This window comes from Semicossyphus pulcher, unplaced genomic scaffold, assembly GCF_022749685.1.
Source record: "Semicossyphus pulcher isolate SPU_LCO1_2020_fin unplaced genomic scaffold, fSemPul1.0.p SCAF_11, whole genome shotgun sequence".
Classification (NCBI taxonomy): Eukaryota; Metazoa; Chordata; class Actinopteri; order Labriformes; family Labridae; genus Semicossyphus; species Semicossyphus pulcher.
Window position 1 is genome coordinate 1,864,853 of NW_027211615.1, and position 17,254 is coordinate 1,882,106.

General features: G+C 42.7%; 1 protein-coding gene across 1 annotated transcript; it reads right to left on the bottom strand.

The window, feature by feature from the left end:
* Positions 1-216: 216 nt before the first annotated feature.
* LOC138611152 (zinc finger protein 2-like) lies at positions 217-15,057 on the bottom strand. The gene is made up of 2 exons (XM_069684124.1): positions 14,793-15,057; positions 217-2,052 (listed from the first exon to the last, which is right to left on the bottom strand). Exons 1-2 carry the CDS (start codon positions 14,959-14,961, stop codon positions 737-739), a joined length of 1,485 nt encoding a protein of 494 aa, XP_069540225.1. The 5' UTR covers positions 14,962-15,057; the 3' UTR covers positions 217-736.
* Between the last annotated feature and the right edge of the window lie 2,197 nt (positions 15,058-17,254).

Genomic DNA, 17,254 nt, shown 5'->3' on the forward strand with positions numbered 1-17,254 from the left:
TTGGTAAGGAAAAGGGATTCGGGGGATCGTGCTGCAGACCTACCATTGCCAGACTAGGTCGAGGTTGATTTCGTTGAAAACTTTTAACCCTTGATAGTCATCCTGCAGTCTGAAGAGTATAATCTACATGACACCTGAAAATATTTGAGTTTTCCATGTTATTGAATAATAAAAAGCACCAACACAATAAATTAACATCATCTAGACACATTCACTTCTTATTTATTGTTTCATGTTAACTAGAGCAGAGCAAAACAATGACATCTTGTTTGGTTACAAACATTTAAACTAATTTATTCATACAAAAGCACCAAAATCAGTGAGTACACCAGTCAATGCACTAATCTGATACCATCAATTATTACCCCCACCCCCCACAAAAACAAAAAACTACAGCGTGTAATGTTAGTTAACGCTAATAAAATGTCAGCACACGTTTCTCCAATAGTACTATATTTTTGCAAACCCCACATTGGCTGACACTCAAGACTAGGTATAACAATCGGCATCAGGAAGGAAAACTTGGAATTCAAGATCTATATTATAATGTTGTAAACCAATCTAACAATTAAGTAGTTTCTCTCCTCTGTGAGTAACACTAGCTGAATGTATGACCACACTCTGAGCAGCTGAGTGGTTTCTCACCAGTATTACTTCTCACATCAGGAACAGGAACTTCAAAATGTCTCAGAGTTGAAACCTGACTGATGTTCTTGGGTTCTTTTAATCATCATCATCAGTCTTCAGTCTCCGGTTCAGAAGAGTCTTCAGTCTTGACCTCTATCTCTGGTGGTAAAGGTCTCTCTGGATCTGAGTTCCTGGCTGGTTCTGCTCCTCCACAGTCCTCTCCATCAGCTCCTGTTTCTGCCTCTCTTTGCTCCTCAGTTTGGTTTTGATGAAGCTCTGAAGGCTGACTGCAAACACACTTGTGTTTTTTTAACTGAGAGAGCCAAGAGAATCTCTGGTCACATAAATTGCAGCTGTAGCGTTTTTCCCCTCTGTGATATGCCATGTGACATGTAAGATAAGACTTCTGGGTAAATCTTTTACCGCACTCAGAGCAGGTGAAGGGTTTCTCTCCTGTGTGAACTAACATGTGTCTGGCCAGGTTTTCTTTTCGGTAAAATCTTTTATCACACTCAGAGCAGCTAAAGTGTTTCTCTCCTGTGTGAATTCTCATGTGTGAGCTAAGATGCCCTTTACGGTAAAATCTTTTACCGCACTCAGAGCAGCTGAAGGGTTTCTCTCCTGTGTGATTTGCCATGTGACGTGTCAGATCAGAATTTTGTAAGAATCTTTTACCACAATCAGCACAATTGTAGGGTTTCTCCCCCGTGTGAACTCTCTTGTGTCTGATTAGATGCTCTTTTTGTCGAAATCTATTGCCACACTCAGAGCAGCTGAAGGGCTTCTCTCCAGTGTGCACTAACATATGATTGGTCACACTTTTTTTACAGTTAAATCTTTTACCACACTCAGAGCAGCTGAAGGGTTTCTCTCCAGTGTGAACTAGCATGTGATTGGACACAGCTTTTTTACACTTAAATATTTTACCACACTCAGGGCAGTTATGTGATTTCTTATCATTCTTTGGTCTGTTATCTTTAAAGTTTTCCTCAGAATTTAAACCTGTCTGATGTTCTCCGGTCTCCTTCCAATCATCATCACTGTCTTTAGTCTTAAGTTCAGAAGAGTCTTCAGTCTTGACCTCAGTCTCTGGTTGTAAATGTCTCTCTGGATCTGAGTTCCTGGCTGGTTCTGCTCCTCCACAGTCCTCTCCATCAGCTCCTGTTTCCATCTGTTCAGTTTGTCTCTGATGAAGCTGTGAGGACTGAGGTTCCTCTTCATCATCTTCACTCTTCACAGTGACAATAGTGAAGGGGAAATTGGTGGTATCAGTCTCCTCCACTCCTTGAAGCTGCTCTCCCTCCTGACTGCACCAGAATTCCTCCTGTTCCTCTTTAATGTGGGGGGGCTCCTGGTTCAGACTGGGGCTCCACTCCTGCTGCTCAGGGGGAAGCTCTTCTTTACTCACCAACAGCTGCTGGACGTCTGCAGGACACAGTGAACAAATTAAAACATATGTTAAAGAAAACCACCACTAAGTGCTTATGCAAATTTGAAATAGGATCGATCTACATCATCAAAAGGCAGATAACCCCAACTTCTTCCTAAAGGAAACTGGACTGAAATCCGCCAGGTGGAAAGAAAGGCTTGGATTTGAATAACAAAAGATGGTGAGGCCTAATTTGTTCCAAATCTTCAGTAAGCGGAAACTCTGCTGATTTGCATTCCATTTAAGATGAACTTAACTTTAACGAAAAGCTGCTGAGCCTTCATTAATTAGGCCTCTGAGAGTGAATTGAGTGGTTCTCTTTTGTCTCTTTTGGTTTACCTGCTTGAAATGAATCTGATGATGGACTGAATATCGAAGTTATTTCCTTTTCCAGAGATATTTTGGTGTTTTCTAACCTTAAATTGCTTCTTTTAGTTCATGCTCAGCTCTAATCAGTTTGTGTGTCTAATCTGTGGTGTTGGGAACTTACCATGAGCTCAGACACAGAGCGGCCTACATGGAAGGAAAATTAGCCTGAACAAAGACGGACCACATTGAAAAACAACACAATGAGCCAGAATCCCAGAATCCCCCTGCAGTTATCACCTGTAGGGTTGTCAAAATATAGATACCGATAGTATCAACAGTATCGATTTCGATACTTTCTGATAACACGTGTTTTAAAATGATACAATTTGAATCACACGTGAAGGAGGCTCGTCGTCAAAGACATTGCGTGTCGAAATAATCAAAACTGACAAATAATTATAACACTACACAGCTGCACTTAAAATCTTTTAATACAAGATGAGAAGGTCAATATTTGACATAAAACATGGCACCTCAATCAATGCATTTACAGCAGGGACGTACCAGCAGATGTCTCTCTCTCTCTGTGTTTCTCAGCATGTGTGCGAGGGCTGTGTCCAGTAAGTTAATTGATTTCGAATTATGACCTTTGACAAGATAAAAAAGAACCATGATACAATTAGTCGCCAAATATACTCCCCTCGATAATGTTATATTGTCGTGAAACTGTTGCATTGTTTTATAATGTTGGCTGACCCCCGAGTTCCAACTGTGCTGCTCGTAGTTTTTCTGTTGTGTTAACTCTCAACTACCACACTAAGAATTAGTAAACTAACAATCTGTTTTATCTGTGGATTGCAGCCTCGGTACTGTGCTCTCTCATACTTTCTGGCCACATTTACTAGAGAGGAACATTAAACACCGCCTGTCCTCTTGTGGAACTTTTTTAGTGAACCAGAAAGTTTTACAGAGACCCAAGAACAAACCCAAATCAGTCTGGCTTTAAGCAGGGCGACTCTATCGAAACTGCACTACTGTTGGTAACAAAATAACTGCGTTTGGCTAAAGCTGCTGGACAGTCCTCAGCTTTATTGCTGCTGGATCTGTCAGCGGCCTTTGACACATTGAACCACAAAATATTCCACTCCACACTCTCTGAGCTTGGTATCATGGTATCTGCCCTCCACTTGTTCATGTTCTACCTCTCAGGGAGATCTTTTAGAGTATCTTGGAAGGGAGAAGTGCCCAAACCTCACAGCTTAACCACTGGTGTACTGCAAGGATCAGTGCTTTGTCTCTTTCTACTCTCAATATATACCACCTCACTTGGTGCAATCATTTGCTCCAATTGTTTCTCACACCATTGCTCTGCAGACGATACCCAGCTCTTCCCGTCATTCCCACCAGATGACACTACAGTTTTGTCATGCCTTGCCCATATCTCTAAATGGATGAAAGAACGACACCTTCAGCTCAACCTATCTAAGAATGAGCTCTTTGTCATGCCAGCCAGTCCCTCTATGCAACCACATATCTCTATCCAACTTGGACAAACCTTTACAGGTCACGTGGCCTCAATTGCTTGATCATGTCGATTTGCCCTGTACAACATCAAGAAGATCAGACCCTACCTAGCATGCCTCATAACTCCTGTTATAGGCTCTCGTAATATCACATGTTGACTGCAACTCCCTACTGGCAGGCCTTCCTGCAAGCACATTCAAACCTCTGCAGATGATCCAGAACGCATCAGCACAACTGGTCACCATGTCACAGGATACAGGATAACTTCGGGATTTTTCAACCTAGACCCTATTTTTACCATGTGCTTGTGTGTAAGTGACTAGTGGAGACAACAATTACTGAATTCGATCCAGTATTCAGGGAGTGAGCACCAGCCGGCAGCCGCGAAATGACATACAATGTAACTAAATGGGGCACCGGGTATACGCCAATATACAGCCACTAAAAGAGCTTGTTTTTGCTACTGACAGGCTCACGGAGAAGTCTCGCGCTGAAATCTCGCGCAAGACCGTAGTTGTTGCAGGAAGGAGGAGAGAGGAGTCAGCAAATGGTGAAGGCTTTAACCCACCAGCAGCACCACACATGGGAGGGCTGTGGGATCAAGAAATTTGCTCCATCAATTCTGCTCTGTACACCAGCATAAGCTCTCAAGCAGTGAGCGAAGAAGTGCTCAGGACCGTTCTGGTTGAAATTGAGGGGAATATTTAACACAAAACCCATGGGATATGTTTAATCTGATGTGGCTGATGTCGACGCTGTGACCCCTAATTACTTGCTTATGGGGTGAGCCGACAGCTCACTTCCATAGATGGTGTATCCTGCATCAGAACTGCTAGGACAACGGAGATGGAGACATTCTCAGGTTTTAGTTGATTGATTGAGGTCTGCCTTCATCAGAGATTAGGCCATCTGCCAAGTCACCAAACCTGGGCTGAATGGCAAAGACCAATGGTTGCACTGCTAATGGACCAGCAGCTCCCACAAGCCTTATGGCAAAGGACGTGTAGGTATTTCCTGGCCCAGATGACCACATTAGATCTGCAGAGGTAAAGATACAGGAAATTATAATAATAGTATGTCTGATCGTCCTGCCAGAAATCAAGGATGAAGATGATGAGAAATCAGATGCTCCCTAATAAGTAGCCTGCCTTATCATAGAAGAAATATGCACTGCAAATTGGGGTTACCAAGCTATGAAGGAAAGGCTGTTGACTTAGGTCTAAGCACCCCTTTGTGGCACTATTGCACAACTGCACTTAAAAGGCACATGGAGTTGTGCCATTAGTGAGAGAGCGAGTGCAGCAAGAGTCATATCTGCAGAACATGGTACTGCGGACTAGGGGTCGACCGATTAATTGGGCTGATTGCCATTTTTGTATAATCGGCATCGGCCGATGTCTGCGCTTATGAGGCCGATTAAACAAACACACACAGGCAGCCTTGTCAGTGTGGCTGCTTTGGAACAAGGTTAGTGCTCCCCCCTGTGTCAATTTCGCCATTCTACAGGCAGACATCAGCAGGTGCTGTGAAATTGTGCTGCATGTAACGTTACCTGAGAGAAAACAGTAAGACCAGATTTTTTTAAGACTAATTCTTAGATTGCAAAGCTGAATATTTTTAATTGGCCACTCTTTTTTTGTGCCTTTTATTTATAAGACAGCTGAAGAGGGACAGGAAATGTGGGGAGTAGAGAGTGGGGGACGACATGCACCAAAAGATTGACAGACTGGGAGTCGAACCTGCGATCAGTGCGTTGAGAACTGTAGTCTCTGGGCGCCTGCTCTACCAACTGAGCTAAGTGAGAAATGAGAAAATGCATATAATGTTGGTTGAGAATCACAACGGCAGCAAGCGTTGTGAGTTTGTTGCTTCAATAACTCATTTAACTTAATCAGATTTCTCAATATTTAACTTCTAACTCTTTTAACTTAGCTGGAGAGGTGCCAGCTCCTTTTCTGGGTTCCGTTGAGGTGTCCTTGAGCAAGGCATTGAATTCCCCACTGCTCAGGGCGCATGTCCATGTGCAGCCCCCTCACTCTAACATCTCTCCATTGGTGCATGTCCATGGAGTCCTGTTTGTGCATGCATGTATTTCAGGCCTACAGGTGCTTCTCAAAAAATTAGAATATCATGGAAAAGTTAATTCATTTCAGTAACAGTTGTAGCCCATGTCCTGGATACATCTGTGCGTGGTGGTTCTTGATGTGCTGACTCCAGCCTCTTTCCACGCCTTGTGAAGCTCCCCCAAATGGGCTTGAATGGGCTTTGCTTGACAATCCTCTCAAGGCTGCGGTCATCCTTGTTGCTTGTGCACCTTTTCCTACCACACATTTTCCTTCCACTCAACTTTCCTTCACTCAACTCTCTGAACAGCCAGCTTCTTTAGCAATGACCTTTTGTGGCTTACCCTCTTTGTGGAGGGTGTCAGTGACTGTTGACTTGACAGATGTCCAGAAGACAGTCTTCCCCATGATTGTGTAGCCTAGTGAACCAGACTGAGAGATATTTTAAAGACTCAGGAAACCTTTGCAGGTGTTTTGAGCTAATTAGTTGATTAGAGTGTGACACCATGAGTCTACAATATTGAACATTTTCACAATATTCTAATTTTCTGAGATACAGAATTTTGGGTTTTCAATAGCTGTAAGCCATAATCACCAATATTAAAAGAAATAAAGGCTTGAAATATTTAACTTTGTGTATAATGAATCTATATAATAAGAGTTTCACTTTTTGAATTGAATTTCCCCTCAGGGATTAATAAAGTATTGCTTCTTTATCGCTTCTATCATTGTAAACTTTCACCATTTTACCTGCTCCAAAAATTAAACAATGTTTTGCTGCCTTTTCATCTTCACTAGTTAATGTCAGCGAGCTGTAGACTGGAGAATAATTAACTCAAATGCCACCGGAAACTCTAAAGGTGGAATATGTTCTTGCATGTGTTACTGTTCCAGCCCTGGTCTTCTGAATCGTAGTTCAGCCACCACTGATTTCTTTAGGCTAATTCAATTAGCTTTAGCTTGGCTCATCAGGTAGCTGCTAGCTAGTCCGGGCAAACTATGCTTTTAAGAATGGTCGGGAGACGTTGTGGTATTGTTGCATAAAAGTGGTGCATTATTCACTCCGTGCAGCGAACACAATAAACTGCCCTTTTTACAACCGCTTTACTTGAACCTGAGCTTATCTGGACACTTTATGCTGTCTACTGTAACTTAACAAGCATGCGCTTCATAGAGTCTGCTGCAGGCAATTTTACTTCCTATGACAAACCTGCCAGACACCACATGCATATGTCACCCATTAGGCCACCGTTCTTAAAGGGGAAGGCTCCGCCGGTAACATGCAACTCAATGAGCCTGTGGACTGCCGTTGTTGAGCGCCTTTATCTATTTTTTTATTTCAATTTACCAGTTATTAAAGTTTACAAATGTTTGTTCTCTCTCAAGTGCACTAAAACTTTATTTCAACTTTTTCATTCATATATATTAATTTCTTTTTTCTTTTTCTTTTTTCTTTTTTTTTTACAAAGTTTAGTTTTTTGATTACAAGCGGACATTTATTAAGTAGATTTTTTTTTTAAATTTAAAATAAGTGTACTACAGACAGTATGCAGATAATGTATTAAATAACGCAGCGTTAAATAAATGTTAATTAAAGTTAAGCAATTTTGTGTTTCATTTGTTATTTAAAAAAAGCAACAACATGATATCGGTATCATATATCAGCCATTGGCTGCCCTGCTCTCTAAAAATTGGCATCAGCCATTGAAAAACCCATATTGGTCAACCACTACCGCAGACTGTACAATAGCCAAGCAGTACGAGTTGTGTGTGTTACTGACGAATTGTGAGTGGAGTTGGTAAATTATTGTGCATTGAACTGAATCCTTGTTGTAATTGTTACATTGTTAACCACATGATTAGCTAATTAACTGATCACATGGATACTCATGCTAAAGTTCATTTAACCGCTTATATCATATTTTGCTAATATCATTTGAGTTTGTTCTATTTTGGCATGTTGAGAATCTGTATTACGACTAAAATGACTGTTTTATTCCTTTCTGGTGAATGTTTAACTAGTTTATTACGGTGTATTTAGTGACAGGCATGTGGGTGCATTTGCTATTGCAAAGTTTTCATTTCACGTCATCACTTTAGTCCGTTGTCACCCGCTCCTCTCTATAGCTTTTCGTCACCTTTTTTAAATTTATTTTTAAAAAAAATGTAAAACATTGTTGATTTTAGAGTGTAATGAAGGTGAATCAAGCTCCGTGTTCATTTGCATACAGAGCAGGAAAGTGAGATGAGATCACAGTGGTCACTGGAGACGCATGACCAGGCCATTTGTGAACAGCTGTGCTTACAGATGTCCACTTGTGATCAGATCAGGTATCAACACAACACCAGGTCAGAACAGCTCCAATGGATTCTATTGTCACTTTGAAAGACAATGGGACAGTCCTGTAACTCATGACTCCACTCAATAGCTCATCAACTCCACCTCTCCCAGCACAGTAGGGGCTTTGGCCTCTCAACGACAGTCTCCAGCTCAGTGGCCCCTTCACTTCACATCACAGTGACACTCTCCAGCACATTAGTGTTTTAAACACCTCACTGGAAATATACTACGTGCCAGCCTGCTTCAAGGCCTCCCCACTGTTCCTGTCCCCGAAAGACCAAGGACCACAGGACTTCATGAAAACAGACCCATCGCCCCTGACATCTGTGATGAAGTATTTTGAGGGCCCTGTGCTTTCCATCCATCCATCCATCCATTATCTTCCACTTTTTCGGGGCTGGGTCGCGGTGACAGCAGGCTCAGCAAGGGGTCCCAGGTGCCCCTCTCCCCAGCAACATTTTCCAGTTCGTCTTGGGGGATTCCGAGGTGTTCCCAGGCCAGATGGGATATATAATCCCTCCAGCCAGCTTTGGGTCTGCCCTGGGGTCTCCTCCCAGTTGGAAGTGCCCGGAAAAACCTCCAAAGGGAGGCGCCCAGGAGGCATCCTAACCAGATGCCCAAACCACCTCAACTGGCTCCTTTCGATGCGAAAGAGGCTGTACTCCGAGCTCCCCCCGGATCTCCGAGCTCCTTACCCTATCTTTAAGGCGGAGCCCAGACACCCTCCGAAGGAAAATCATTTCGGCCGCTTGTATCTGCGATCTCATTCGGTCACTACCCACAGCTTGTTACCATAGGTAAGGGTTGGAACGTAAATCGACTGGTAAATTGAAAGCTTTGCCTTCAGGCTCAGCTCTCTCTTCACCACAACGGTCCAGTACAACGCCCGCATTACTGCTGATGCTGCACCGATCCGCCGGTCAATCTCGCAATCTATTTTACCCTCACCTGTGAACAAGACTCCAGAATACTTAAACTCCCTGTGCTTTCACATCTCAAAAACATCACAACCCCCCTCCTGGACCCCCCACAGTTCACTTACAGATTGCAGTCAACAAGGTCCTCCACTCCATCCTCCAGCATCTGGACTCAGCAGGAACCTATGCCAGGATCCTATTTGAGGATTTCAGCTCTGCATTCAACACAATAACCAGCGCTCTGGTACAGGACAAGCTCTCACAGATGGACATGCCTGACTCCACTTGCAGGTGGATCTCAGACTTTCTGTCTGACAGGAGTCGGCATTTGAAACTGGGAAAACATGTTTCTGACTCCAGGACTATCAGCCCAGGTTATTCCCAATGCTGTGTTCTTTCCCCTCTGCTCCTCTCCGTGTACACCAACATCTGCTCCTCCAGTCATCAGTCCATCAAGCTCCTGAAGTTCGCAGATGACACCACCCTCAATGGACTCATCTTTGGTGGGGATGAGTGGCCTACAGATGGGAGATTGATCTGGTAACCTGGTGTGGTGTAAATAACTTAGAGCTTAATGCTCTAAAGCAGTCATTGTCAACTGGCGGCCCGCAGGCCACATCCGGCCCGCCAAAGCTTCCCATACGGCCCACAAAATAATATCTAGGTTTCCCTTGTCCGCTAAAATCTGTTGAAGTCCGACTTGAAACATAACAATAATATATTTAACAAAAAAAAATATCACTGATTCATGATAACTCAGTCCCCTCAGTGCTTCAGGAATATGCTAAACCAGCCATCCGCGCCAGCAGCACCAGCCACAGCTCCTCTCTTTGATGCCACAAGCGCACGAGATGCCATTGCTGTGATGCCAATGTTCCGCTTAGATTTAGATGAGACTTAAATAAAGGGGCATTAAAACGAGAGACAGTCATTCATGATCGGACAGTAAGTTGACCAACAGATTTCGTTTGTCAGACCAGTCCTGTTTGAAAGAATTAAAGAGCTCTCCCCTCAGCTGCAGCATGTGTCGGATAGAAACGTGGTGCTGTCCCTGCCCTGCAGGTGCTAATTGAGCTCAGAGCGCAGAGGGAGATAAGAAAAACGTACATCGGACAACTGCATGCTTGATTATTTCCTCATCTTCATTGCTGGGCAACAGTCACCGCTTTTCGAGTGTTCACGTGGATGCGCATCATGAGACCAGGCCCAGCTGCGATTGGTGTCAGTAAGCTGCACTCCGTATAAATACCAATCAAGAAGTTGGTCATAGCTATGTCTGGTAGTATAATTTTAAACTGCCATCATTGAGTCAATCCACTCCTTCTCCATGGACAAGGGCAGGCTGCAGCGTACTATCTGCTCTGCAGAGAGAGTAATGACCTCCATGACCTGTACACCTCCAGGACCCTGAGGTTTTCAGGTACAACTGTAGTTGTGCTGCTACTAGGAATCAGGGCTGCACGATTCTGGATTTGTGAACTGTCCGTTTATGTAGCCGCTGCATTAACCAGCACCAGGACGAGTTGAAGCTGTTAACAGGAATACTCTCACTTATAAGCCACCTCATGTAACGGAGCTGCTGACGTCACAAATAATGTCGGCGGGATGATGGCGAGGCTCCGTTACGCGGTGTGGTTTGTAAGTGAGTGTATTCCCGTTAACAGCGGCACCTCGTTCCGGTGCTGGTTAACGCTGTGGTTACACAAATGGACAGTTCATGGAGCCTACAGTTCCTTAGCCATCGCCTCCTACCGGCTCTGCAGCCCCAGTATTCCCTTCTTAGCTCCTTGGGGATTTCATGTCACTTGCCGGTAATGCCGCTGTGTCAGAGTCCCATCAGCTGATCCCTGGTGTAAACAATGGATCCCTGGCTCCCTTCTGCCAGGATGGGAATCAGACCGATAAAAGTACTCCAAACCATATTTTATTGGTCTCAGCACCATCTTCTGGATTCATTTTGTCGTTTTATTTGACCTTAGTAAGGACAGTAAGGCAATATAAGGTTTCCTCACTCAACCTTACTCACAGTCATTCTTTCACATCGGTTTGTTTTGGCCAGTTACTGCTGCTCTGCATCACGTGGTGTAACACCGCGTTGTCATTTGTTGAGGGAGAAAGGGGGAGCTCTTGTTTTGATACAGCTGATGTCCCGCATGAAAATGCGGCAGGATCGTTGTCATTTAGAAATTAGATTGACTAGAAGTATGAATCGAGATCGCCATTTTATTTTGATTAATCGTGCAGCCCAACTAGGGATGGGGACAAATACTCAAGTACTCGTAATTGACATCATTAGTAACGAGTAACATTACACTACTTCTGGAAGTACTTTCACAAAAAAGACGACGATAACGTGCTGTACAAGATATGTGGTGTTTAACTTGTATATCATAGAAATACTACAGTAGTTTGATGCTTAACTACATGCACTTAAAGAACAAGGAGAAGCCAGCGGAGACAGACAACAGGCAGTCTCGCATCACATCATTTGCTAGCCCTGTTAGTAGAGCCTGACCGATACTGGATTTTTGGGGCCGATGCCGATTCTGATATTAGGGAGTAAAAACATTCAGATATCGATATATTGACCGATATATATTGTAGTTAAACTTGTGTTTATTGTAGATATTATATGGTTATAATTAACAGATTTATTCACACAAGTTAAAAATGTATCTAAAATTAAAAGAATAAAATTCCAAATCTGAAAAGTACAAAATATACATGCATACATACAAAATTCAAATAAAATAGTGTTTCTGTAACAACTTAAAAACCAAAATGATCAAATTAAACAGAAGTGAGTATAACACAACTGCTGCTAAAGATAATAGTCACTAAACACAGACCAGCTCATTTGACAGACTGATGCTGTGAATAATAGTAATAAAAGGCTTCATGAGCAGGATTTTCCATATTAAATATTCCCTCTTAATCATCATCATCATGATCCAGGAGAAGTGTGAGCTGGTGCCTGTATCTGCAGAGGATCTGCCCTTCGTCTGTGTTTCTATTCTTATTATTCTGCTCTGTTTGGGACATTTTAGACTATCTATGGACTGTCTGTCTTGGGGCAGAGGTCTGGAGCTCAGCCAACAGTCCGCAGGTCGGGTTTTGCTCATTTTAACTTATTATTGCAATGTTGGCTAGTTTATTCTACAGCAATATATCATGGTCTATAACCTTGGTCAGTAATATTCAGGCCGCGGCCTGGATCTGGACCCAGATGCCATCGTATTGGGACCTGGACCTATTTATAGTTTTGACAAGCGCTTCTATCTTAACCTGTGCAGCTTTTTTGTCTTTGCAATAGTGATGGGGGGGGGGGGGGGGGGGGGGGTCCGGGGAAACTCACAGACCAATGCATTCGTTGTAAAACACCCCACATGACGCTACTCAAATCTGTTTTTCAGATAATCATCGTGACTGAACCAAGTGAGTGTGTGAGAATATGGATACACATGGAGGAGCCAGCCGACAGGAGAGTTATAGAGACACTGAAATAAGAGTCAGGGAAAAGTTGACATGGTGTTCTTTAAAGTGAAAAAGCAGACAGAGAAAACAGAATTTTCAATCAAGACTGAACAGACTTATGTTCTGTGACCATGGTGATGATTAAACATGGACACTGGCTGCCTCTGAACTAAACCGCAGCCTGGAGTCTCTGTTAACAGAGACAGACAGACAGACAGACACTTCATTGAGAAACCTGAGAGTTACACAGAGCAACATCAAGCTTCATCATTAAATTACCAGTTTTCCTCTTACGTCCGCACATCTGTTCATATTCGTGCTCTCTCTCTCCAGGCCTGTCCGTGTACAGTGCGTTTAAACCATAGACTGTATAAATAATGGAGTAGTCTCAGTGACGTCACCCATTGGTTTCTGAAGCAGCGTTTTGAAGCCCGAATTGCGCCGCCGCTGGGGGTCGCAATATTTGGAAATGCCAGAGCCGGCTAATCCAGAGGCAGGCAAAGAGGCGGAGCGTGACCGAGCTAAAGCCTATGGCTGAGCTCTATAGGCGGGCCGCATGAATCAGCCTGCTATGGCTATGAAGCTAGGCTATATGCTCCTCAGCGTACCTAGCAGTTATTAGCCATAGACGCTATAAATAATGTATGAGCTAGTTTGACTTTGCCAGGAGGAGATTCTGTCGGTGACTGACTTGCAGGTGTTTAGTTATCAGAATAAAGAAGTAGCGGACTCGCTGCTCTCTCTCCCGGTGAGAGAGCTGCGAGCCGACACGTAACGGGAAACTTAAAATAACCGATCTTCTCATCACTGCAGTCCGCTGTAATCTCTCCAGGGAAAAGCCAACAACTCCTGACTCCTATTTACTGGCCGACGGATAAATAAATGTTTGATAAACACTGAACAGGCTAACAAGCAACTAAAGCGAGCACAGTATACCTGCTACTTAGTGCTAAAAATATTTCAACACAATAACACTAACATATAACTCACCGAAAAGCTGGAGCTCAGACTTCTTGCACAGCAATAAAGTTCCATAAATCCCACAGAGAGATTATTTGTCCAAACTTTGAATGAAAAAATCCCCAAAAGTCTCCAACAAGACAAACAGGTGGAGTTAAGCTCACTGTCTGTGTCTGTGTTGACGTCTAGCAGACAGCCAGCAGGATCCACCTGTCAATCAAGTGATCCGGCCCCTATGATTTAAGGCTTAATATGATTAAAACGGGTGTGTTATAAAAAAATTCACCCCCCGTACAGTTATTGTGAACAATACAATAAGCTATTTATAACAAAACCGTTTTTGTACCAGGCTGTAAACGTGTTTATTTCAGCTGTAAAAATTGGCATTTTCCCACCTGCTGTAATGTTATTTCTTGTTTTCTGGAGCCAGCCTCAAGTGGCCACTCGAGGAACTGCAGTTTTTTGCACTTCCGCATTGGCTTCATTTTTCAACACCGAAGGTTGCCGCTTGGTTTAAACATTATTGTCTGTTTTAAATCTCACCATGAAAAAAGTCTAACTACAATTGCTTTTCAGCAAAACGTAAAATAAAATTTAGCAAACATTCAATAAAATATAAAGTGAATCCTCCTATTATGATAAAATCTTGAGCTTAATTCTGGAAGGCGGCGGAGAGAGAGAGAGCAGCTTCAGTGAAGACGTAAACCTATCTCTCTTTCATTTGATTTCTGAATAGACAACATTAGACTAACATATGAATTACGTTTGTTAAAAAAATAAATACAATTAAATTATGAGAGTTCCCTGCAGTTCTATGTGAAAGTTGATAATATGCATTGTCTTAAGACTATTTAGTATATTTAGTAATACGGGCCCTGGTCTATAAGATCATCATATGATTGTCCTGTGAGAACTACGTATCTTTAAAAATGTTTTTTTCCTGAAATCAGAGACAACGCCTGTTTTCAGGTAAAGGTGTCTGTCTATCCATACATCCATCCATCCATGGTTAGCAATATAGCGTAGTAGATCATAGCAGGAGCTAGCTGCGACTAACACGCTCTGTGCGTCTATGAAGGTTAGCTAAAGGCTCGGCTACCTGAAACATTAGCAGGAAACACGTTTCTAGCTGTTGAAATAAAACCAACCTGCTTTCTGCGGCTCTCTTTCAGGTGTTAAAATATAATCCAGCAGTTTTCTTCGGCGGTGGAGCTCCTCTTCGTATCCGGATGTTGTTGTTTGTCCTGCTTCGTCTGGGATACCCGCAGCGAGCTGGCGCCGTCTGAATAAATCTTTAAGATCCTGAAACCCGGACATTTTCCACACATCCAAGAGTCAAAGAAGGAAAAGAAAACTAAACGCTGACGTCTTTTCTACGATGACTCTGCTCCTGTAGCAGTAGCACGCTAGCACTTCAATGCATTGCCTGCTAACTGTGCTCTACCGAAGAGAGCCTTCGAGACCAGGAAAGAAAAACACTACTTCCGGTACACTCATCCGGCCTTCAGAATAAAAGTAGAGCTTTAATTTTCATGGCCCATTATTTGTATTTGAGGTTTAGATGGATCGTGAGTTTTGGAAAAGGCTTTTAATTGTCACATGAAAATCATTTACATTGAAGCAGTCGTTGGCAAGTAATCTCAGGCTGCCAACAAAAATGAACTTATACTGTACAAAAGACCGTCAATCAGCTGTGACAGCGTACTGCGCGGGCTGGATGTGTATAGCGCGAGCACGCTTGAGACCGGGAGCGTGCACGCGCAGCAGAGTGCAGCGAGCGACATGTGGAGGAGAGGGGACGGACGGTTGTTTTGTACAGGTTAACGGACTGAAGTGACGTGTGCGTGCGTCCTTGAGAACTGTAAGTTGGACACTTTAAGTTACTGTTTCTTGTTCTGTTAGATTGTTAATCACTCATGTGACCTGGGCAACTTGTGCTAGTATTAGCTAGCTAATTAGAGGCACGTGTCTGTTAGCAGTAACTCATTAATGAGCATTGTCGTTTTTGTATTTTGAGGACATTATTATTTCACAGACTGTTCGTGATTGTTATGGATGTACACAGTAGATGGATGTGTGTATATGTACATGTTAAAATGCATATGTAGGTGTATATATGGATATGTAATGTTCTATGCATGCATATGACTGGATTTATATTATTTCTTTCTTTACAGAACCACTCACACATTTCGTAACAGCCCGTGTCTGTACTGTGCCTCAAGCTCATTAAAGCCTTTAAAAGAGAGAAGTTGCCTGCATCCGTGTTTAACAGACACACCTGAAGCGAAGTGAGAAATCAGGCCCAGCCGTAAATCAAGAGTTAATACAGTCCTTTAGCCCTCACTATATACAGATGAGAAAATATGTGTTAAACACATTAAACGTAATGTAAACAGGAAAAAAAATCTAATAAGAATAAAGATATAAGATAATGCAGCTTCTACAATACTGAATATACTATAAAGTAGAATAATAATCATGTGATCATCATCAGTCATGTGATATCTTGGTAAGTTATCTCCAAATTTAACACAAAAGATAAAAGGAAATTTCTGTTCTTCCAATTCTGTATTTCCCAAAAGGCTCAGCATTCAGCAAAGCAGTGAGTAAATCCATGTAATATCTCCCGCTCTGTCCACCTCTTTCCCAGCAGGGGAAAAACAAAATCATGTTCATATTCTTAACTCATATTTAAGGAGCTCAACATTTTTTGCTTTAACTGAATTCAGATTTTGCCGTATCTGACACAATAGGGCTCACCAATATCTTTAAACATTATCAAGTGTTAGTCTGGTAAATAATGCCTTTATTTTCACACTCGACCCATAAGGTATCGTTTTTTTCGTTTTTCCACAGAGCTACTGGGCGTCTCCAAATGCATCTCCTTGATTTGTGATCAAATCTTAATTTCCTGCTTTGTATGCAAATGAAAACAGAGCCTGATTCACCTTCATTAGCCTTTAAAAAACATCAAATAAAAAATAAAAATATGATGAAGACTCGCAGCACAGAGGGGGGGAGTTGCACCCAAGTGCACGAGCTGCAGAGAGGAACAGCTGTTCACACCTGGCCAGATCATGACTCTCTAGTGAGCACTTGTTACAATGTTACAGTTTCATTAAGCAGATGCTTTTGCCCAAAGCGATATACATCCAAGAGCTAATACAACACAAGCAAGGATCAAGACAGGAGAGAACAAAGTCAGTAAGTGCCAAGCAACAGCTTCAAGTGCGATCGGACACTGGTGTTATGCCCAGCTCGCTGAAGAGCATAACAAAGAAGGGAGATCCACACAGTAAATCAATCATCACAATCAAACCAAACAAAAAACAAAGTGGGTGCCCAAAAGGCACCAGCCTTCCAGGAGGGAGAAAGAAAAAGCCATCTTGGATTCCCCAAGCTTTTAAAGGCCACAGCAGGCGAGGGCAATCCCTCAATGAGGTGGGAGGAGCCAGGCAACCAGGGAGGCTGGAAGGAGGAAACAGAGGCAGGAAAGCAAACACAGACTGACCCAAGGCCGATAGACACAGGGCGTGAAGACGTACTTTTTTATGTATACATGTATAATCATCATCAACAATGTCAATATCATCATCATAATCACCAA